A 19,271-nucleotide genomic window follows, 5' to 3' on the forward strand; every position below is an offset into this window, starting at 1 on the left:
TGGAGGGGCACCTTCTCCCAAGAAGCCTCAGGAGGAAAGTAGCAAGAAAAAGCCCAAAGATACCAAGAAAAAGGACAAGAAATCCGACACAGAAGAGGAGAATGACAAACCCGATGACGACTCAAAGAACGACAAAGTTGAAAAGAAGAAAGAGGAGGTACGTTAGCATTGACACTACTGTGTTATCTAAATATAACTCTTAGATGGTAGCGAATTCAACAAATTGTTGTGTATGCCACTCAGACCACTCGAAGGATGGAAGAAAAGTTCATATGTTTTGCCAATTTGACTCTGTAGGAGCCTGTGTTGGAAGAGGTGCGCGTTGCGGGTTACTTGAACCTTTTTGCGGACTTCTTTCACAATTTTACTGATGGCTTGGCTATAGGCGCCTCTTTCTTGGCTGGAAGGTCCATTGGTTGGGTGACCACCTTCACAATTCTCTTCCACGAAATTCCCCACGAGATCGGAGACTACGCAATTCTCATTCAGTCAGGTAAGAAACTGGAATTTTGATCGCGCCCAAAGTAGAAAATATACTTGTAACTTTATATTTCTTGTCTAAATTAGGCGTCAAACCCTTCAAAGCCAAATGTCTTCAATTGTTAACGGCTGTGGGTGCCTTTGCCGGCTGCGTGTGCTCGTTGTTAGCCGAGGGCGTGGATGACGCCATCACAGCTTACATCTTGCCCTTCACGGCCGGTGGATTTATTTACATCGCCACCGTGTCTGTGATTCCCGAACTCCTGGAAGGCGCCACTCTCAAGCAATCCATCTGGGAGATCTTGGCTTTGTTGGCGGGAGTGTTCATGATGGTGCTCATTGCCCAATTCGAATAGGATTTCATTCCACGTGCATCACTATGAGCACTAATCCTTCAGGTTTTGCCTAACGTTTTTCTAAGTTTTAATTCCATCTTTAATATTCATTGCGGATTGGTAACATAAAATCATAACGTATCCAGAAGTGAGTCTTTTCTTGGATGGTAGCTATTTTTCAGGGTTTGCTCGCTTCTTTACTCACGTTTGTCCCCACTTTACCTGTAATTTCACGTTTATCTCCCGGCAAGTTTCTTCCACGGAACTAATGCCTCCAGACAAACTCGTCTCTCTCATTTTTATTTTTCGTCATTTTCTGCAATGTTCGACCCAATGAGTGATGAATATGGAGGTTTAATAATTTCCATTCGTTTCTTACCGGCAGGGAGTAAATAAAGCGAAATGGGCCGTTTGGCCGGGTTGCGGCTGCTTGGACAAGTTTGGACCAAAACGAGTTTATTACATTTACTAGCAATACAGAGCCACCAAGGCATACATTCCATTCCAAATATTCTTACTTGCCAAATTCCTGTGTTTTACATTCCATTATCTTGTTAAATCGACGGAGCTTGTTGCTGGGTTGAACAGAGTTTTGACCACTCGGACAGTACGAGAGGAGGAAAATCAGTTCCGTTGATTAAGTGACTTGATACTTGAAATGCAGAAATTGGACTTGCGAGTGAACAAGAAAAAATATTTGGGATGGAATGTATGCCTTGGTGGCTCTGTATTGATTCTAAATCATAATAAGCATTATAGAGACCATGGTATTGCTAATAAATGAAGTAAACTCGTTTCGGCCCAAATTTGTCCGAACTGCCCCAACCAGGCCAAACGGCCCACGGCGCTTTTTTACTGCCGGCGGTAAGAAAAGAATGGAAATCATTAAACCTCCAAATTCATTCTTCATAGCGTAAGACTTTATTCGCGAATGAAAATGTAGATGTGAAATCGTCATTAATGGACGAAAGAAGTGAGCCCAGAAGTATCCATAGGTTATGACTAGAGGGCTTGTCAGAGAGAAGTCACTCCAACCAAGCCACTTGAGGCTTTGCCTTGAACACATTTTGGTATTTTGCCAGCATTCTGTCGGGCTGATCGACTTCTCTTGCGTTACTCAGTTTCAACCAAAGCAGACAAAAGAGCCATCAACTCACTGGCTCCCTGAATTCGGAACTTGATTTTGAGAATCTCGTAACTGAATGTGTTCCTCATCGCACACACCAGGGAGCCGCGAGGGAGCCAAAAGAATCTCAGAACTCTCGTGTGAGTATCACTTCTCAAGAGAGAACCACAAACGGACCTCGAGGTTTGAAATTTGCTTACGACTAATTCATAAGCCCTCAAATTGAACAAGTTCATACCCAAAATTGGGTTGCCTTTCAATAGGACCAGTAAAAAAAAGTGAACTAGGTTTTCTAGCTCTTAGGAGGCTCTTGAAAGCTGGCGACTGTCCGATATATTCAATGCCATACTCGACTCTTCATTAGAGCAGTGAATAATGAATGGTAGATTCTTGTTGGTATGCTTTGTTTTGCAATCAAAAAATGTGCTTCTATCTTTTTTTTATTTGTTTCAGTTCGTTAGCGTTCTGATATGAACTATTTCCAATGACATTGTTTTGTCTGTCACGTGTGACTGAGCCTGGGTACTCGCAAATGCCCAGGCATAATGGGTGTATTAGTTTGCTATTCCCCTTCTGTCCCTATAGCCCCCATCCGCTGCACGAAATTTGTTTTGCGTTCTGCACTTCAGAGGGCGCTTTGTCATTTAGCCTCTACCAAATAAAGGGCAGATCGGGTCAATTCCTTTTCATTGAATTATAATGCGTTTGTGTTATTTTTGGCTAATTTTATCAAAATCTTATACATAATAAGTGCACCGGGACACATAATATCCGGAAAAGAAATTGCGTTAAATGCAAGGCAAGAGTAGTTTATTTAGCAATCTACTTACTGTGCCTCTTCCTGTTTTCTTTGGACCGTGTTAATGGATTAGACTAGAGCTTCAATTATTTTATCCATTACAGGAATGGTTCATGTAGCAATGCATTTTTTTATGAATTGTCCCGGTTTGGCCCATTAACATGCATGAAAACTACATTATACTAGAAAAAAGGCTTAATTTCGACTTGTGTGTAATATCCTAGATTTTTTTTAATTTTTACAATAGGTTTTTCGAAGCCTGAGAAAAGTTTTGTCTAATATTGAGACTTGTACCTTGGGTGTTGAGTACCTCTTCTGTATTGAAAAGTGACTCAGTGAACCCCCAAAATTTGTGCTGACGTCATCGTGCAGCTGCTACTTCAATGTTTCAATATTTCATTTGATGGTTTCAATCTAAATCTGGAATCTATAGGAACACTCGAAGGGCGGCTTGCCGCTAGCATGTTCGTCACTAATTGATAAAGCTCGGAAAAATAACTTGTTTTCAGAGGTCAAATATCTGTTATTGAATTAATTTTCGGGGGGATATAACTGATTGAAAGCATGCAAATAACTGATCCTTTAAAAGGACTCTCTTGTTTCTTTGCACGTTTTTGGGCTTTTGTTGCTTGTCTAGGCAATAAAAGACTAGAAAATTTAGTTAGTGGTTACAAAATGATCCACGAATGTGCACCAATCAACGAAGTATGGCTAAAAAAGAGGGAAGAGGAAGGCAAAGAAAATCATGCAAAATGCTATCAAAGTACTACCCTTATGTACTAAGCAACGTCTCCTGTTTTGCACCCTTGAACCGGTCTAGGGAGATTTTGAGACTCAATATTTCTTCCTTTACGCAAATCCAGCACTTTGACTTTAGTCACTTCAACATGCAGTGTGCTACACTGATGCTCGCCACCAACTCACCACCAAGGAAAAAGCGTGCAATTTTAAGTTTAGGTTCAGAAATTCATGGCCAACAAAAACCAAGCTTTGATATCAAGGCGCGCAAATTCGTCACACTGTTAGAGACAAGAGCCCACGAAAGGATTTCGTTCTCAAAATTTCCAAAAGTTAGAAGATAACTTATTTTGACCCAAAATGGCAAAATGACTGAAAAATAACTTTTCAGTTATATTTCCGAGCTTTACTATTTAGTAACTCAGCTTTGAAATAAGAAATGCTAATGTACCAAGGGGAATGGTATTAAAGCAAAAAATGAGAAAAAGGGAGGAGGGATGGGACAGAAAAGGGTTTGTGGGTGCCACTTTAAAATATGTTCATTTTATCTTTCGCAAATGAATGAGGGCAAATCAAGTATAGATGAGATTAGGCCTATAACTTTAGAATGAACAAATGTGTTCGAAATATGAGCTCGGGGATGAATTTTTCACTCTTTTTCCATTAAGTTCCATTTGTACAGTCAAAGTGAGAAAAACACATCTACAACCTTCTTTATACCGTTAAAGTGGGGATCATTCGCTTATCCAAGGATGACTGAGGCTCATTGTAAAAGCATTATTTCCGGTTCCAGTCAAGTCAAAAGCTTACTTTGTAACAAATTTTGGGAATGGCAATCTGAAGTTTAGGTGCAAATTTAAAGAACGATTGAATGCTATTTGTAGAACTGAGGGCATTTTAAGACCTACCACAGTCATTGTTATGATGTATATATAAACTTGCGTCAATTTTCCTTCAAATGACTCGCTAAGTCGTCAGTACTAAATTTCAATTGAATGTTACTCGTAAAAGCAATGCCCCAATAGTGCTGAAACTTGCTATGTAAATGCCTTCAACTTATGCCTCATTGATCTTGTCCTCCTTGGCTTATCCCTCCGGATTTATTCCAACTTCTTGATTTCGAATCATCGAGGCATCAACGGGACCTATGCTTCCAAGGAGGAGAAATCCACTTGACACGCCTGGGGGGATGGGACACTTGCCCTCACTCGACGTGTAGTGTTTTAGCTCCTAAAAAACATTTCACGAAGGTCGTGAGACAAGCGAAGACGAGCGAAGATATCATGGACACAGGACGAGGAGGAGGATCCCATTGAATATCGCCACAGTTGCCGTTACGCGTAATTCCAACAAAACAATATCAAAGAAATCATATGGTACGATTAACCATGTCCCTCATGTTGATCTGGGCTTCTCGAGGATGTCTGCCCGCCAAGACTGCCTCGATAGTCCAAAATCAAGGATTAAAAAGATAGAACGGTGTGCCCATAATGTCGACTTCAAGAGTATAAAGAAGGTTGCAGACGAGTTTTTTTGCATCGATTGTCTTGATGGTAAATTAGGCCATGGGGCAATTTTATCTAATTTGCCAACCCCTTGGTATGCCCTGACTTTTGAGTTGTTTGGGCACAACCTCCTTTTAGAGTTTTGAGGCAGGTCTGGCCTTTGACTCTTATACAAAAATGTCTTTCTCGTCGAGCACAAACTCAAGAGGGTTGCATTCAGGGATGAGAAGTTATTACAAGCCATTTTTGACCACCTGGCAGAAAATGGTGGCAGAAATTCCTTCAAAGTCGAATTTTGCCATCTCTGGTTGCATTAACCGGTTTTCCTCGCTACACTGCGCAGGGCCCTTTTCTAAAAAGAGGTATTGAAAAGCTCGTTTGTGCAGAGACATCTTGTAAGTATGATAACTACATTATAATGGCAAATACTAATTTTGATAACCATAACAACTAACATACTATTTTAAATTAGATTAGACGGCCACACACTTCACACAGGGCTCGAGCTTGTGAAAAAAGTTTACAAAAATCGTTTCTAGCTACCCGTTGTCCGTGGCGTCTCAGGCGTTACCAACTGCAGCCTTCAGCTTGAGATCGGAGCCTGAGAATGAAGAGAGGCCGACTTAGTTGTTTTAACTAACCTCATTTCCTAACGAGTGCTTTAAGGTGCTTGCAAAACGTATATTAAGCCTCTACGGTCACTAGAATTGCCCCTAAAACCTGGTTGGGACAAAGCTCATGGATACTTTTGAAACTATGCAGTATTGAATCGTTTTGTAGAGTTAACTTAATAGATGTTGATGCTTCTTTACTTTCCGGTCCATTAACTAGAAACTCCAATTCGTTAAAAAACTCCAATGTTGAACTCATACAAAGGCCATACATTTATACGGTAAACTTGGCCTGTGAGTTGACAATGCTTGAGAGGATGAGGTTCGTAGAACGCAGATAATGTACGTAATATCTAGTTTTGCAAAAAAAAAACTCGTTGAACTCCCTTTTGAAGAGCATGGAAAAATGTTGTTTTGAGCTCTATTTTTTCTTCATACTTGGCGCTCAGATCAGTGTCCCAAAGTGCATTTTCTTTGAAGGGCCTAAAACTTGGCATCCGTTCGAACTTTTTTCCTCGTGGAATTCACTTGATTGACCACCTATTCTGCATTCCTACCCCTGAAGCACTGCCATTCCATGTTTAGAAATCCAAGCAAAGATATATTGAAATGGTCTAACACAACTGGGTCTGCAACCACAAGTTGAAATATTCATTGGACAATCAATGGAATCAAAAGTCGCAAATTGCAGTTTTCCCCAATGCAGAAACTAATGAATGGTCGATCGTCTTGAACAGCAATTTATTAAAGGCACGTGGAAATTTCGGTGCATTTCTACTTTTGATCCGACTAGAAGAATTTGCTTGTCATGGCGTGACAAGTTTTACCCTCAAAATCAAAGACATGTATGTCGTTTCTTTCACTCTGAGAATAAAGTTCAAGTGTCTGAAACATCTAATTTAACAATCAGTCGCCAGCGAGGTCAGAATTGCTCGCATTAGTCGCTTCAGGCCTGGGCTGGCCATGCGCCATTACATACGTATCTACGGTATAAGTGGAAAAAATCTCAGCTTCTCTCTCCGTCCTTGTTTCTCGAGTTTAGGGGTTTCCAAGACATAGGCCCATAGGCGACAAACAGTTTGTCGGGATTGGAAGCCCAAAATATCAATCAGGCCCAGAACAAGGGTGCCCACCCATCGTCATCATCATCTGGCGATCTTGGTGATTCAGCACCGCACTCACTTTGCTGACGACATAATGGACTGACTAAACTGCTTTGGTTAGCACTCAAGATCAGGTTGGAGTTGAGTGGAAATTTGCTCTCTCGATCTCGTAGTGCAGTTTAGTTCTATACTTACTCGTACATACTGAACCATATACTGAACCATACCTGAATGATCTGAATTCATCGGAGACGGAAATTATACCTGGGGGCCTCATTCAGATAACCTTGCCTCATGTCACTTGTCTGATGCCAAACCAGGACAGTCGAAAGCTTTTCTTCGTCCTCAACACGGTGAGACAACAGTAAGTCGGAGTTCATGAATACAGCTTTGATAATGACAGAAGAACGAAACAAGATTCATGTATTATAACTCTTTTGTGTATCTTTTGATTCATTTTGAGGTACAATGTAATAATAATAAGTATAAGTCTGGTTCCAACCTATCTTAACATGTGCGCGTACTGTAGACTCCAGTTTGGTGCATTTACGTATCCGACAAATGCTCTGACATTGTTTTACTTTTAAGATATAAATGCGAGCAGCACTCTGCTTAGGTGGTCTCTGTGACGTGCACGTTAAGCAATAACGGGAACTCTGAACCCAATTTATCCGATTTGTCCCAAGTCTAATAGTGGACTTAGTGGACTTAAGTAGTACACGGTCAAAGAGGAACCGCAGAAAACGCAACGATGGGTAAAAAAATCCCCTGGTTGAGGATTTAGCTTTCAATCCAATTGTTTCTTTTTATCCATGTGAAAAGGGATTTTGTCTTTTAGCCCTTTTCCACTCAAGGTGTTCCATATCCAACTGAAAGGATACCTGAGCCATTGCTCCGAATCAGTGATGGAAATTGTCATTGATGCACTCCAATGAGAGGATCTCATTGAACGCGATGTATGTAGTTAGAGTATCCATTCGATGAGGCGTCTTTTTTGTATTTAAAGGATGATAGATTGCCACAGCATTGCACATTGTTTTTTCTGCATTCCATTCCAAATCCAATCCTTGATCTGAAATGTTTGGCCAATCATGATTGTCGATCTGTCTCTTTGAAGTCATCACTACCGATGCATTTTGACACTCAAACGAAAGAACCCTTTTGAAACGCTCTCAAATTGAAGTTTCATGTTTTCCTGGATTTAGTTTTCTTAGCCTTAATTTGATCTCCAAATCGCCAAAAAAGGGGCGGATTACGATAGATAGGTATATGGTACCCCTTCCCGTTCACAAGATCTCAGACTTTTTAATTTTAACGTTTGAACCAAAATAGTTAACTACTCATTTTGGAGTGCATGTACAAAATTTGGCTAATTTGCGATTTGTTTGAAAGCAAATCGAAATACAGTACGGCATTCCGTTCTTCGATACTTTTCTTATAACAGGCAATAGAAATGGCATTGCTTAAAAGCTAAAATTGAAATTCGAAAACACATTACTAAGTCGTTAGATATGCCCTGAATGAGCAAAATACCTGGAGTACCTACAGAGCCTATGGATATACGTGTTTGATTTGGATCGGTATTCAGCCCTCAACATATCCGATCACTTGTGGAATAATGTTTGTCCCGGTCTTCCTTCAACTGCAAGTGGTTGATAAATACGAAAACATAGGCAATCACTCATTTTGTCGCTTTAAACTCCGAGGACAGTTTTCTTCAAGTGGGCAATTGTTACTCTTATCTTTTTTAACTTTTGACTAACGGGAGTTCTAGAGGCACGGCTTAAAAATTTCTCCAAACAAAGAACTGCGGTACTACGTCTGCTTTAAACGATGACATATAAATGACAAATTTTGCCACCCCAAAACGGCCAAATTCAATTGAACAAGATGCTCTGAAAAAAAAAAAAACCTCTCCACTCCCTTCTCGTTGTCCACCTACCAATCGAACGATCGACGATTTTATCACATCACAAACGATCACGCAGACACTCTCAAAGCGATTGAGGAAACCGATCTCTGCGCCCCCATTCCTCAATCCCTGATCTCGTGTCCGTTCTTTGGTCATTTGGACTCTTAAACGAGATCCACGGTCACGCCAAGAAATGCGTCAGCAACACTCGAGACATCATCATCATTGTCATTGGAGTGGCCTAGAGTGGCCCCGGTGCGTATGTGGATGCGTACGTTCTCCTGTAGCACATGAAAGGTAAGTTGAGAGAGCGACGAACGATGAAAGGATCCCTCCCCGCTTGCTCCAAAAGTCTCCTCCTTTTCATGCGTCAGTTTGCGTTGAGAACCGGGTGACATGAGAACCTCTGACGTTGTGCGGCTTTTTGAGTAAGGATTCGTGGCGACCAAGACTTCGCAAGTGTTCGTGATATACCACATATGCTGGGATATTGTGCGAGTGAGTGAATAATATTGATTGACAGAAGACCATGCATTTATGGCTACTGTTGTGGCTGATCTCGCCCATTTCGAGCGAGGACTGGTTTAGTGCGGTGATACCCAAGCGGACATGGAACTACACCCTCGGATCCAACGATACAGGTCAGCCCTCAAAGCTTCAGCAGCACATTATTTTATGCATTGTTGTATGTATATGTATGTCCACGATTCAGGGCATTTCATGTAACTTAATTCAGCTTCGGTGAGAGAGAGAGAGAGGAGTCATTCAATTTCGATTTCGATTTCCTTCCCATGATCAACAACCCCCATGGTGTCTTCCCATACTCTCGCCTAGAGCCAAATCCACTAGAATGTGTATATGTACTACGCTGGTATCGATCGATGCTTGTGAAAAATGGACTGATTTCCCAATTATGACTTAAATGACTTGCCTGTGAATCCTTCCACATTCACTCGAAATCGTCCTCGTCCTCATCCTCCTCGTCCTGTGGCTTCGGGGAGTCTTCCAAAAGGGCGCTTTAATGATGTCTGATGATCTTGGGAAGTCTTGAAGCTTCATTTGCGGCTGAGTGGCCAATACTTTATACTTGGCGGGTTGCCTTCATTGATTTTGATTAGAATGGGAAACTCGTGGATTCCACGCGATTTCCAGCAAGCTGTGCCTTTGAATGTGACCTAAACGACCAAGACGGGGATTTCCATCCAGGTCGTCAAAGGATAGATAGCATGTTTTGAAAAGAATTAATACGACATCTAAGGTCAAGCCCTAGAATTAACGCGCTTTTCATATGTGCGCTCGTAGGCTGGTCAGGTTTATGAGGTTCTTCTCCGCATACATAAAGTAGGTAGGATTCTACGTAGTAAGTCAGCTTTTATATCATATTTGTCGTACTGCCTATAAGATTTGAAACCCAACAAAGTTGGAATGATATGTCATATATTCCTTATGTGGTTCCAAATTGAAATGTTTGAAGTTGAAAATTTGGGACCCTAGTCCAAATGGAATTCACAGATGAAAGATCTTGAATTACGATGGGGAGTAAAATATGATGGTCAGATGTCTTTCTTCATACAATACCGATCTCGCTCCAAGACCATGTTATTCTCCTTGGGCATCACGGATTTGGTCAGGCTCCCTACAGTTTCCAAAACAGGTAGGAATACCTGGAACAATGGGCCTTTTTTCGCAACATTCAATGTTTTTTAAAGATCAAATCGAAGAAAAGTGTTGTTTTGTTTCCATTATAAGTTGGACTGACAGTAATTCTGCGGCACTTTGCTCGGGAAATAGATTCGCATCGTTCGAGCTTTATTATTGCACCGTGGATTTCAAGGATGGGAAGGGATTATTGGCCGCAAGAACACCATCAACGTGTTAGCACCTTACCCACAATTTACAACACTGCGAATCAACTCCTCGAAACTTGAATCAAATCAATCCTTTCAATCTTGACCACCCCAAAAGCCTTGGTAATCTTATACACTGACGGACTGAAATCGAGAAAAACGTCAGATCGTGTTGAACAATGGCCGAGCATTTTTGGGCAAAGTAGGTGGAAAGAGCATTAGTTTTGAAGGCTGTGTAGTGTGGCCCTCATTCACTCACTCACTACCTTAGCCGGCTTTGTCCATTGTGGTCACATCTCGCCATTCAGGATATAAAAAAAACATTCAATGGCACTCGAAAGACCATAAAGAGATTTCAAGCACGCAATATTATCTATCATCCAATCAAGACTAGACTCCATTAAATCGGGAAAAGTACCTAAAAGGGTGCGTCCGTCGTTCCTCCTCTCGATCTGATCAAGCACCCTAGCAGAATCCAGAAAACAATGGCCCAACATTGGACTCTTTTTGAGAATCCTAAGCTCAAATTCTCCAAATTAGACATTGAGTGACTTCCTTCGACAAGTGGACGTTCTTTCTTTTGAAATTATTCAGTCAAATCTAGATGAGTAGACGCAGTCAGAGTATTACTTTCGGCCAATACACTTTCCCCGCCCAATGCTGCTAAACTGGGATGGTTGCCATTGGCAGGGCATGATTTTCCATTCCTTTCAATACAGTACATACATGCAGTAGCCATAGTAGTCATAGTAGTCGTAGTAGCCCTCTCAGTTTCCAGATCGGCCCTACAAGGCCATTGTGGTGCTCTCAAATTTCAGTTGTCAATATTACCTGTGTGCCTTAGCCGGCACTTAGTTGGCACACCTTGAGGGAACTGCCTACTTCGGAGCACTTTATAATCAGGCATGACATTGCCAATTGCATTGAAAAGATGGTGGCTTCTTGAAACCAACCCAGTCACACCAAGTGCTCAATTGCATCCAGAATCTAGACCTTTACAGTAGGCATTAGATCGTTGCTCGAGAATCGAGCCGACCAATTCAAGGAGGCTCTAGCACAGCTAAGAAAAACGAAGTGTGTAAATCAATTTGTTTTCAATCAGCCACGTGAGATTGGCGGAGGATCTGATTCTTGATCGATGAGCAACCTTCACGTGTTCTAAGATTTTTATTTACTCGATAGTGTGCTAGTTTCAATCCCTCTCGTTGGATGGCATTGCATTGTAATGGGCAGGTCGAGGGTGCTAGGAGCCGTACTGTCTTTCGCCTATTAAGGATGTTATCTGGGTGTTGAAAGATTGAAGTGGAATCAATTAGACTTGTTTCCAATTCCCCTTGGAGCTTCCCTGTTCGTGCAGTTCAGGGGTTGTCATGAGATCGATCGACACCTGGATTGGTGTTATCACAAGCCTCTTTGGCGGACATGACTCCTATCAACTTTGTTTCGAAACGAACCTTTCAGCCAATCAGACCAATTGTTTGACAAAATGACAACGTGGGCTACTTAAAGAATGTCAAGAATCCACGACACACCGTCGAGGGACCTTAGGGTCTTCAAAGTTGAAAGTAACAATCTCCTCAAGCATAGTTCGTGACGAGGGTCTTCTTATCCCGTATGACCGTTCCTAAATACACCAGGCAATAAACATGTCTACTTCCGTCTGAGAACCTTTCATCCTAATTATTCCATTATAACTCATTCAGACAATGCCAATTCCTGGGGTCTCTTCGCGCTATCTTAGCCACCATCTCAATTACTCCTTTCATGCTCCATATGCCAGAATGCCAACTCACCCTATTGCTATTGTGGCATCCCCTCTATCCTCCTTTGAATGCAAAACCAACCGACCCAGGAGGTTAGTCGTAAGATTGTAATTTCCTTAATTTCAAGCAATTGCTTCCCCCATTCTCGCGTGGCTCCCTCTCTACAAACCTATATTCACCAAATGGCAGCAACAGCAAAGGCAACACTCAAAAAATTAGTCACGCCATTTGGATTCGATGGCAGCTTTGCCTTAAGGGTGTGGAAGTTGGTTCACGTGTATTTTTTCGAGAGTGAACTAGCCCGATTATCCAAGTCACGAGGGACTTGGTGCAGTTATGGTGGAGACTCCACAGATGATGATTGAGATTATTTCCTTACCCCTTGCATTTTGTGCTCTTGGCAAGGCCCCGTGTGCTCTGAGTCCAAATCTTTATTTCCGTTTGTCGCCCTAATATCCTCTACACCTAAGATCAAATAGGGTGTGCTTATTACGTATACCCACTTCAAAACTCTTGAGTTGAAGTCACTGCTCATTCCAAGGCATTTCCCCATCCCCCAATCCTCTTACCACAATCATTTTGATTACATTGTGAAGAAGCACGCTCAAACCAGTGAACTTTGTTGTTGTTTTTTTGTGAGAAAATGTCCTTCAAAACCAGATTTGGGGACTTCCTTTCCACTGTCCAGATCATAGACCTTTTCAAGTTGGAAGAAGGGTGATTGAAATCTCGTTGATTTTATCGCCAGGCTGGGGTGCACAATTGACTAAGCCATGTTAATACGCCGATGATGTTTATCCTGTCGAACCAGGAATGAAAGGTCTTCCTGAGCGAAAACCTGTCTGCGTTTAAAGCACTCGTCTGTACTGTAGGCACTCAGGTACTCATCGAAATAACGGAGATTCTAGTTGTCAATGGTGAAGTACAGGGTGGCCTGATATAACGACGGCAATAACTTGATTTTATATCTACAGATGAATGTAATGGCAATTTCATAGTAAAAGAAAAGTAATCAGACAAACACCCATAGAAAGAGGTCTGAGCGTATCACTCGATATGACTCTCATTTGCGACCATCGCAACCTCCAAACGATGGGTGCTGGAAATGTCTCTTAAATAGTGGAAAATGAGTATAATTCGTTTGGAGAAAACCTTGACAGATGACCACTGTTACGAGGAAATTTTTGATTTGAATGTTTGATCAATTTATTTTTCAATGGTAAAGGTGAAATTGTCGTTATTTCTGGCCACCCTGTAAGAGAAAATGCTGAGATTAACTTCCATATGACCGCGACGGTTTTTTGAGAGGTATTCATTCCACTCAAAGTGGTTGGTCAATTCATCCTCCTTGAAAGGCGTTTAAACTTTTGAAGCTGGAAATTGGAAGAGATGAAGGGAAGAAAATCAATCATAAACTAAGGCGAGGGAAATGGAGCCCAAGGAAATATTTCGGGAGTTGCCCCTTGGTGCCTGGTTAGTGGTTAGGCATCTTTGATTTCGGTTTCTCTGTCAGGATGTCTAGGCTTTGACCACAGGCTGACTTTGAAATTCAGATTTGAGGAAATTGCTACCTGCACCCCCCCAAAGATCTGGCACATGCCACAGAATCAAACGGGCAGAAAACCATGACCATTTGGCTTCTGAGATGGACACACCAAACTAAATCGATTCGGCTACCAACGACGAATGGCTCTTAGGGAATAAACCTCGATTAGTCTCCTTCATATGGACTTTTTCGTGTACATACGGTAGATACGTCTCAAACCAGAGGTGGCCAAGCCCAGTGAAAATATCGTCTGAATATCGGCAGATAAGCTAATGATGGAAAAAAAACAATCTAAGGGCCAGACTTTTCCCATTTCGAGGGATGCCGCGAAAGTTTAGAAATGTTGAAAACTAGAAATGCTCAGATAACAAATTCCTAACCTTAAAAGTCTAAGAATTCAGAGAGTGAAGGGTAGAAATATATACGCTCTTCCAACTGCCTTTCATTCATTCATTGACCTAAAAGGCTGGAGAATCGAACCCACGCAATTAATGAAGTTGAATTCATTATTGTCCCAGGTGCGAGCTTTGAAGCCCCGCCAGACCTTCTTCGTTATTCCCCTCCTTCTTTTAAGTGGACCAGAGGGTAATTATTTCGTTCTGCCTACTCGACGAACTGATTAGCTTCGACATTGACCACCTCTAAAACGTCTTAAGTGCGCCCATCCTTAATAGATCAAGCCACTATCTAGCTATTCTTTTCTAGGGTTAGCGGAATCAAGTTTTGATGCAGATTTCTTGCAGACAGCCTCTTTAAGACTCAGCTGTTTCTTAAAGCATGTGTTTAGCTTGCGGATTTTGTTTCTGGCCTTGTCTCACCTGACGTCAGGACTTGGTTGTGGTAGCGTATATTTCTAAACTCCCTTTGTATGTGAGTAACGCCCCCAAGAAATGAATTCACAGAGGTTGTGGCTGCGGCGGTAGCTGTGGCTGTGCACAACTTGTGTACGGCTCAGAATGGAATAATAGTGGCCCTTGTTTTGAAGGGAAATTGAGACCTCCAAACACCACGGACTAATGTGAGACCTGATTCAAAAGAGGATTCTGAGATCATTGTGAAGTCGAGCTTATGATAGAGCAAAAAGTATGATGTCTCAAGACTAAAATTTCCATTTCAATGACTCAATTGAGGTTAAAAGAAATCGTGGATTAAATCCTCGACAAATTGAATTATTCTTCACTACCGTGGCCAAGAACGAGATTACCCTCAATTCAGGACAAAGCTCGGGGCAATTATTGCCACTGCTACTTTTTCCAATCTAGCTTCCAACATTCGAGATAGGCTAAGACAGACTTAACTCAATGTCGAAACGAGGACCATACTTCATCATTGTATGATACGAAGTTTCATCTGAATTTCAGAAGTTGAATTTCTAAGCTGATCCTCCTCTGACGAAAATAGTTTATTCTGCTTTTAGGAACAAAATCTTGTCTCCGTACATCACTATTTGTTAAGGCTCACTTGAAGACTACTTTAAAGCATGAGAGAAATGGGAGGGGATTTCAAATTGACCGAATTTTCTCATGTCTTGTTTGTCCATTCCTTCGTTCGTCCCCTTTCCTCAGCCTGGCAGGTTCTGATTTGTCAAGGATCTTTAAAAGCTAGGGGTCCCTTCATCAATCACATTTGCCCGTCATATATGCAACCAAATAATTGCCCTTAAATATATATGCCTGGACGGTTGAATTCCCAACCACTAATTAGAAATATGCCTTGGAAAAATTATTGTCCCTTTCTTTTCAAATTAGCTCCTAGTCTGTTTTCTGAAAATTGATGGCTTACTCAATCTTTTGCTGCATTATTTGCATGTTTAATAACTTGCTGACAAAATCATTGGCTTTATTAATGCGTCAATGTGTTTCTCGCTGTGGCAATGATTTATGCCCACCAAGGCTTTGAAACCTCTCTATCTAAATGTAGATCAGCATACTATTACAAGCCATCGATCGCCAAGACGCCAAGAGAATGCACAAGACCGCCCAGCTTTTCATCTAATCACCAATGAGCTCACTGATTTAACCCCTTTTATTGGCAAGCTCCGAGCCAAATCTCCTATGATGCTGCAAGTTTTTACCCCCCTAGCTCTGATCACATTTCCTGCCTTCAGGGTGGCCCTCTTAGGACAGCCTAAAAGTGCTTGGATTTGGACATTTTTGTCTGTCCTCTTAAGAGACATGTGATGATGTTCGAAATGTTCGATCAGCTCGGGGCTCCTCACGTGATTTGTGTACCAACCAACCACCCAACCAACCACCATCTGGTTGTTCTTAAGCGTACACTTGTGGCATGTCGTACATTGAAGCACATACGCACATGCGAGGAGCACTTGTGCATGTGGTTGGTGCGCGGGATCCTAGGCCAGGATTTGGTTGTCGGTACTTAGGTCCTTCAGGTGAAACCACACCCTAGTTTGAGATTGGCTTTTTTCTGTGAGCACGGCAGTCGAGAATGGAACTGGCGGGAAACTGATGAAGGATCTAATAAACATGGTCAACGATCTCAAGGATAATGAGGCTGTAATATAGGAGGCATGTGTCATGACACGGTGGGGCAAAAAATGGGGTGGCCATACCGTGTTTGGGAGACCCCACAATATCCTACCCAAATGGGATTTATGAAGTGATAAAGCAGGTCGCCAGGTTTAAGGGTGCAAATGAATCATGTGAGGAATGGCATTCAATTATTACTTTAATCACCTTTTTGGTTGGTGAGTTTATAAGTCTGTGGGTGGAAACAGAAAAGGCAGAGGAGGAGACGGACTTAAAGATCATTTGCTCGCCTCATGACTTCCAGAGACAAACCCCGACAGAGGGAATGGATTTGGCCTCTTTTGGTTGAATCTCATAGATCTCGCCACCAATGGAGGAGCTCTATCCAATTCCGTGATGAGGTTCAAATTGCTATGATTTTCTTGTTCAAAGTTAGTTCTAACTAGAATGGCCTTGATTTCTTTTGGTTCTCCCTCCTGTGAAAAAGGTGCTCAAAGACATTGCTCGCAAAGGTAGGAGCACTTAATCTGGTGGGTAACCAATCTTGATGGTTGCCTGTCGACTCCAAATCTCCAAATGCCCTTTCAGGCACATTTGCATTCGTTGCCAAACTTGAATGGATGATTCTTCATTGAAAAGCCCATATTTCCATTCATTCGACGAAAGAAAACCAAATGTTTGCCTGTGTTTGGTTTGGAGTAGTTATGTTGTTTCCGCGTTTAGTGAGAACTGTGGTCCATGATAGACACCATCCATAAGTCATAGAACTATCATAACTCACGGGGCCTGAAAAGTGACACCGTGAAGTGCTTTTCTCATTGGCCTAATGTGTATAAAAAACCCTGGAAATATAGTCTCGAGCAGGAACTGTTGTTAGGGACATGCCCATTTATCGGGGCCTTTTCTCTTCTGTGCCTCGTGTCTGTAATGGGCCAGGGTGACTAGTGGAGTGTGTCTTGGGTCACAATTGATTGATTTATAAGTGGTTGGGAGAGGGTATTTAAATGTGCACGAGAAACACATTTGCCAATGTACCTTGATGCGCCTTTTTCTTCATTTTCCCTCGAGTCCATGGTAATCATAAATTACCAGATTCCCCCCCCCCCTCCGATCTTATGGAAACCATGTGAAAGAGAGAAAAAAAGGCAGGATTGTTTCGCAAATAGTTGTGTAAAGGCCGCCTCTGGCGTTAGAGATTTCCACATTTCTAACACATTTCATCCAGTAGTGGCGATTGGTGCAAATACACTCATTATATTCGAATTCGTGCCTCCTGCCAAGAGGCTCCTGACGAAAACGACCAGGACGACTGGCGTTCATTTGTTACAAGAAATGACATCATTAGGAAATCAATGGCCTCAGGAGCGTAGGTACAATAAACAGTAAGCGTAGTTTACTGGGTCAATCTTTCACACCCGGCCTTTGGATCCTCCAAATGACGAAACACGAGCTCAAGGCAGGTCGGTCGTCTCACAGATGTTCGTTCTACGAACAAATTGAATTCCTTTGACTTGAGCTGAGCTGGTTGGCTGAGTTTCCTTTTCCTAGACATTCACATTCGCAATTGGCAAAAAGAACGCGATAAAAGGAGCTCGTTCGCCCTGGATTCAAGTCGGTGAGTTAGTTCCAAGAACAAAACCCTGAATCGGGTGGTGTCACTCCTGTGGTGCCAAAATCACTCCCATTCAGTGGATATGAAAAGAAGTCTGGGAAAATCACTTCTGCTCCAAGGGATCACAGTCCCCCTTTCAAGCCCTTTTGTATGCTTGAGTAGGCATCGACTGCATGCACATTGCACAGACCTTGGGCCCGGAATATCTGTCATATGTGTCGTCATTAGAGGCCCATTCTCAGGGAGCTCTTCCAATCAGCAATCCTTTTCTCACGGGACCGAAATTTCGAGCTCACTTCAACGGTTGCGACCGTTTTGGTTTGTCTCGCCCTCATTCACTCCGTCCACGAGGGTCATTATTTTCACCCCGATTTCCAAAGACGATCGATCCGTTCGAGGCAGAGGGTTATTCCCGAGTGGATTCATGATCCCCCCCCCTCAAGCTGGGACGTGTCAAATTGAACACAATGCCTCTTAAAGGTGGTCGGAAGAGGTCCTTTTTTGAACGCCTTGTTCAAGAAATAAAAGATAGACTCGATTTTCCCTTTATTCTCCCCTTCAAGAAAACAAAGGCTCGACGTAATCGAGCCGCGATGATTTGGTGTGAAAGGATGAACGAGTGAGTGATTTCTTCCAGCTTTCAACCAATCGTCATGGTCGAGGATGACAGCGAAAAATAAAATCTTCATACATTAGTTCATTTCTGGAATACTACTGAACGGCCTGCCGTTGTTGCTGCCGCTCCTGGTGCTGCTGTTGTTGCAGTTGAGTGAGAAAGCGTTTAAACTCATCGCCTTGAGAAGTCAATCTTCTGTTGTCTCAGATTTGTTTTCCAACGATGAACAACTCTTTTCATTGAGCGAGAAAAAGGCATTCTGACCAGTCATCCTCTCTGCCTGACCTTCGAAGGCAGGCAACGATAGTAGTGGTACGAGCAGTAGGAATATGCTAACACTCACGCAAATCAAGCTAATTCTTGCCTCAAAAGCCCTTTTGTCTAGTGCGGATATGCGATTTCAGTCGCGGAAAATGCACCAGTGAACACGCATCGTACCGATAATAGATCTGTGAATCTAGATGAGTGGGGAGGAATATCACGAAGATTGGCTCTCGGAAAACCAGATTTGTCGATGAGAACGGATCTCAAAATCGCCAGGAATTCTCCTACCCTCTTTTCGGGCACTTCCGAAGTCGTGAAGTCGATCTTTTTCCCACTGACAATCCCAATCTATCTTCAGGACTGGATGTCCTTGATTACCTAAGGGCGACAACAATGTGACAAATCCATTGAAATAGCATCAAAACTTTGTACAAGCCACAATGGACCAAACCTATCACAAGGAACCTCGTCTCACATCAATCAAATTCATCTGCCAGATAATTTACGTGCTCCATTTGAAAACTC

General features: G+C 42.2%; 2 protein-coding genes and 1 long non-coding RNA gene across 4 annotated transcripts in view; 2 read left to right on the forward strand and 1 right to left on the reverse strand.

The window, feature by feature from the left end:
• Positions 1-963, forward strand: part of LOC131878870 (protein catecholamines up-like) — a gene marked incomplete in the record, with an annotated part of 2,069 nt that extends 1,106 nt beyond the window's left edge. Inside the window, 3 exon segments of the mRNA XM_059225009.1 lie at positions 1-157; positions 298-493; positions 568-963. Of these exon segments, the coding sequence (XP_059080992.1) occupies positions 1-157; positions 298-493; positions 568-836 (622 nt within the window).
• On the reverse strand, positions 352-1,607 carry LOC131878873 (uncharacterized). The gene is made up of 2 exons (XR_009373071.1): positions 1,195-1,607; positions 352-1,131 (listed from the first exon to the last, which is right to left on the reverse strand). It is a non-coding gene; the product is annotated as an uncharacterized LOC131878873 (long non-coding RNA).
• Positions 1,608-8,153: 6,546 nt separating this feature from the next.
• LOC131878868 (semaphorin-1A-like) overlaps positions 8,154-19,271 on the forward strand; it is a 47,055-nt gene continuing 35,937 nt past the window's right edge. The window contains exons 1-2 of one of the 2 annotated variants that reach the window (XM_059225007.1): positions 8,154-8,906; positions 8,984-9,250. In XM_059225007.1, coding sequence (XP_059080990.1) covers positions 9,139-9,250 — 112 coding nt within the window. In that variant the 5' untranslated portion in view covers positions 8,154-8,906; positions 8,984-9,138. The other variant, XM_059225006.1, reaches the window with a different exon arrangement.

The sequence above is a fragment of the Tigriopus californicus genome, chromosome 4, assembly GCF_007210705.1.
Source record: "Tigriopus californicus strain San Diego chromosome 4, Tcal_SD_v2.1, whole genome shotgun sequence".
Classification (NCBI taxonomy): domain Eukaryota; kingdom Metazoa; phylum Arthropoda; class Copepoda; order Harpacticoida; family Harpacticidae; genus Tigriopus; species Tigriopus californicus.